Source organism: Odontomachus brunneus, unplaced genomic scaffold, assembly GCF_010583005.1.
Source record: "Odontomachus brunneus isolate Ranch 3 - 2012 unplaced genomic scaffold, Obru_v1 Obru_scaffold_199, whole genome shotgun sequence".
Taxonomy (NCBI): domain Eukaryota; kingdom Metazoa; phylum Arthropoda; class Insecta; order Hymenoptera; family Formicidae; genus Odontomachus; species Odontomachus brunneus.
In genome coordinates, this window is record NW_022639649.1 from 582689 (window position 1) to 586847 (window position 4159).

Genomic DNA, 4159 nt, shown 5'->3' on the forward strand with positions numbered 1-4159 from the left:
ATATATATATATATATATATATATATATATATATATATATATATATACATATACATAATTAATATATATATTTGCTTATATACTTATATATTTATATTAATACAGACTTATTTTCATTAAAGTGCAATCTAGCTGAGTTAAAAACAGTGAATGAAACGACATGGAATGGATATATACTCATGTCTAATAATGTACAAGGATAGCGAACTAGTCTTACCTAGTATCCCAAATCATAAGCTTCTGATCATCAGCAACTGATCCAAATAATGATTCATGTAATAAATGCCAAGCAACATCCTCTACCACAGCTGTATGTCCAGTAAATATAGTTTTAGCATCTATTACTCGATTTTCCTTTGGAGTCGCATTAATATCCCATAAACAGATAGTGTGGTCGTCGGATGCACTCAGTAAGTAGCCATTTAAATTGGGGTTCCACGAGAGACCGTAGCCTTCCTTTTGATGACCTCGCAACCTGGTTGAAGGCATAAGTTAGTACAGACGTGCGGTAGGCGACGTCAGTCGGCCAAATCAGAAAAAACTCCAATCAGATCCATCAGAACCTAACTTCAATTTCTTACAAAATGGAAATACTCATTTTATCATCGAGTTGTCTAGAAACTCTGCATTATTTAGAAAATCTGCTAAAATGGGAATTTTGCGATAGAGTTAGGAAGTTTCTTGATTTGGGCCGACGGTATGATCGAGCCACGTTCGCGCTCAAATACATCTATTTGACGAATTACGCGAGTACCTCAAGTCTGGATGACATTCTCCGTTTGGATCTGGTTTGCTGGGATGTTTAGTATAATCGAACACAAGGACATCACTAGAGGGTGTCTTGGTGGCGATGACACACGGATTCTGTGGCATGTAACGCGCTCTATTGACCTCGCCTTCGTGATTTATCTTTATTTCTATCTCTATCTTCCCGCTGACGGAGCCGAATCCACCGAACTCGCCCTTCTCATTATCGTAATGGGACGCGTCGAACTGAGCGTCTTCGTTAGGTAATTGAACGCTGGCGATGAGCAGATGATTCTGTTCGTCCGAGGTATGAGTTCCTAGGATTAGTCGATGAACAGAGTAATCCTTTCCCTCAGGTCTCGTAACATCAGGTAGCCATTGGGCAGTCAGAGAGGGCCATTCCAATGCATGTGTCATGACCAGATCATACAAGAACGGTGTGTTCTTCTTCCATATTTTGTATTCTTCATTAATAACACGTTCCTCCACCGCGTCGTCAAAAGTTTCTGCAAAGAAGCACTCATGCTAAAGTGCCACTCACAAGTTCTACACTGTAGAGAGGATATATCAGTATGAAGCAGTTATGATAATTATTTAATGGAGCATTTCAATGAAGAACTTATGCAACATGAACTATAAATCTTCAGTGCTGACAGTAAATATTTTGGAATATAGCCTTTATTAAACATATGTGATAAGATGAAGCTAAATAATTTTGTTGAATGGTTCTGTACACCAAGCCAAATATATCAGCAGGTAGTTGCAATATTGTACGAACATGTAGATGTTTACTAAAAGGTGAAATCAAGATTAGATAACAAAGAAAGTTTAATGAGATGTATTACTTAACATCCCAAGAAACATGCTTAAACATTTCTCAAGGAATGTGCTATATAAATATCTGCTAGAACCAATATATGAAGAAAGCACCCCTAAATTGTCTCGAATAGTATATAATCTTATGACTATATCATATACAATCCTAATTGTGCACTATAATAGTATGTAATTTTAATTACATATATTTATGTATAATCTTTCCTTTGTAATTTCATAATTTCTTTTGCATGCACACATTTATATTAATTTATGGCAATTGTGTGTGCTATAGTAACAGCACAAAATCTTCTAGGGACCACCTGAGAACATTCTTCTAGGATGCAGACATCCTTAAAACATCTTTTGGATATCCTCTGAATATCTGTGCTATTAGAGTAAAATTGAGAACTTTGAAATTAATAATAATATGTATTTATATGGTCTTCGAGTCAACGTTCCGACGTTATTACAGAAATCGCACGCGAAATCGAACGAGAAATCATCGTCATCACCGTTAAAAAATCCACATTCGTTCGGCGCATTGCGCGACAAATTGAACACTTACTGCTGCACTCCGGATTCGAGTAGGGATTACCGTGAAACGAATCCATCTGTTATTTGTTAAAACGTAGTCGGAACGAACTTCACAGTCCTATTGACCCAGCACGATACCGCGCTTGCGAACGTTAACCGTACTCTACGCAACGTGCTCGGAAGCCGGCTCGCGAAAGCCTCGGCATCGCCGCGAAATCGACTGCCTTTCGAATTTTTTCTGGCGAACTCTACTGGAAGGCGATCGCGGAGAAGATTATACGCGGGGAAAAGACGCGGTTGTTTATTGGCGAGACGAAGGGCGTCCTTTCGAGACACACTCGTCCAACGACTATTTATGTTTATTCACCGGAAGGCAATTCGAGCGGGAGAGTTCGACGTGTCAACGAGAATGCGCGATCACTTACCGCCGTCCTTGTCTGTCATCATTTATCCTGCCACAATTCGTTAAGTCGTTAATAGATACAGCACGTAACGATACCGCCGCCGAAAATCCGGCCCGCCAAAAATCTACGAAGCACAGCAGAATGTCGACTTCGACGAGACGCTACTCAGCCGCCGCGTAGCACAAGGCGCGTTCACATCCAACGACCAAAGCGCTCGTTGAGTGGCTCATTCATCGGATAGGTGCATATTTTCGAATCTCTGCTACTCTACGAAATGCGCGAATCAGAGTCGCTAACAGAACGCTGATTTTACTTATTTTATGTATAATTGCGAGCAGAATTTCCTTTCTGCGTGTTTTGAAACACAAAAATTACAACGCATAGCAACTGTAGTATAGCAATAAAAAGAACAGATCTTTAAAAAAACTCATTTTAGAAAATTACTTCTCTTTTGTGACTTTTGCTTGAGGTTGGTATCTTGCTGATATAACTAGCCAATCTAGGGTCAGCGATTTTAGTTAAAATTTTCCCAAAAATCTCCTGATAAAGTGCTTTTACATAGGCTGCGTTCAGATTCCCTACCCGGGTGCATTCTAATACTAAAAGTGCTATAGTATATGTAACATACACTATAGTGTTTCTAGTAATAGAATGCACCCGGGTAGGGAATCTGAATGCACCCATAGGAGCATCGAGCGTCAAGTGTTGAGCACATGTATAGTAATATATAGTGAGTTGTTGCTGAAACGCAAGATTAATTTGATTACATACTGAACTGTTGAATTTCGAGATATTTTTATTAGCAATTCAGAAAAAACTGCAAGATATTACAAAATGTCTATTAATTATCGGCATCATTTGTGGTTATTAAAATGCGATAGCATTATCAGTAACGAATCCCACACAGCACATTTATTTCAAAAAGCTTTCAGAAAGATTTCAAGAAGATTTCAGAAAGGTTCAATGTTTCTGAAACTTTTCTGAAAGCTTTTTGAAACTTCTGTGGGATATTACAAGCAAAATATGGAGTTAATTGCATTAATATCACCAATTACAAATGCAATATGAGTAAAATAAAAAAAGAAAAGGTTTTAGGTATTACAAATATTCGCAGAAAGAAAGAGACACGGATTCTATTATGCAATATTGCCCTAATTGCTATAATGCAACATTGTCTCAAGACGTTGAAATCTGAACGGTTTAGATTTATGCGCAAAAGTGCTACGCACGGGTTTAACGCTCGACGCTTGCATGTAATGGCACTTATAAAGAAATATTTTATTGAAATATTTACTGAAAATCTCTCTCAATTGACCCCTTTTCATTAAAATTTTTTAAGATTTTTTAAGATTATTAAAATTTATTAAAATTAATTAAAATTCAGAAATATTCATTAAGATGATTAAAATTTCTAAAATTCATTAAGATTTATTAAAATTTATAAAATTAATTTTATCATATAACAATAAAATAAATTTTACGAATTTAAATGAACTTTCATTAATCTTGAAAAATCTTAATAAATTTTAATGAAAAAGGGTCAATTCAAAGAAATTTTCAATAAAATATTTCTATCAGGGTCGTTTTAGTTTGTTTGGAGTTTAATATTAATCAGTAAAATCAACTATTTCTTTAGAACTATTGTTATATATGAT

The 4159-nt window shown here is 36.2% G+C and overlaps 1 protein-coding gene across 2 annotated transcripts in view; it reads right to left on the bottom strand.

The window, feature by feature from the left end:
* The window catches only part of LOC116851982 (probable histone-binding protein Caf1), a 5726-nt gene extending 3033 nt beyond the window's left edge, over positions 1–2693 (bottom strand). Inside the window, exons 1-3 of one of the 2 annotated variants that reach the window (XM_032831922.1) lie at positions 2526–2693; positions 755–1253; positions 218–475 (exon numbers count right to left, since the gene is read on the bottom strand). In XM_032831922.1, the coding sequence (XP_032687813.1) occupies positions 218–475; positions 755–1253; positions 2526–2547 (779 nt within the window). In that variant the 5' untranslated portion in view covers positions 2548–2693. Of the gene's footprint in view, positions 1–217; positions 476–754; positions 1254–2131; positions 2447–2525 lie in introns of those variants that run through there. The other variant, XM_032831921.1, reaches the window with a different exon arrangement.
* Positions 2694–4159: the final 1466 nt, after the last annotated feature.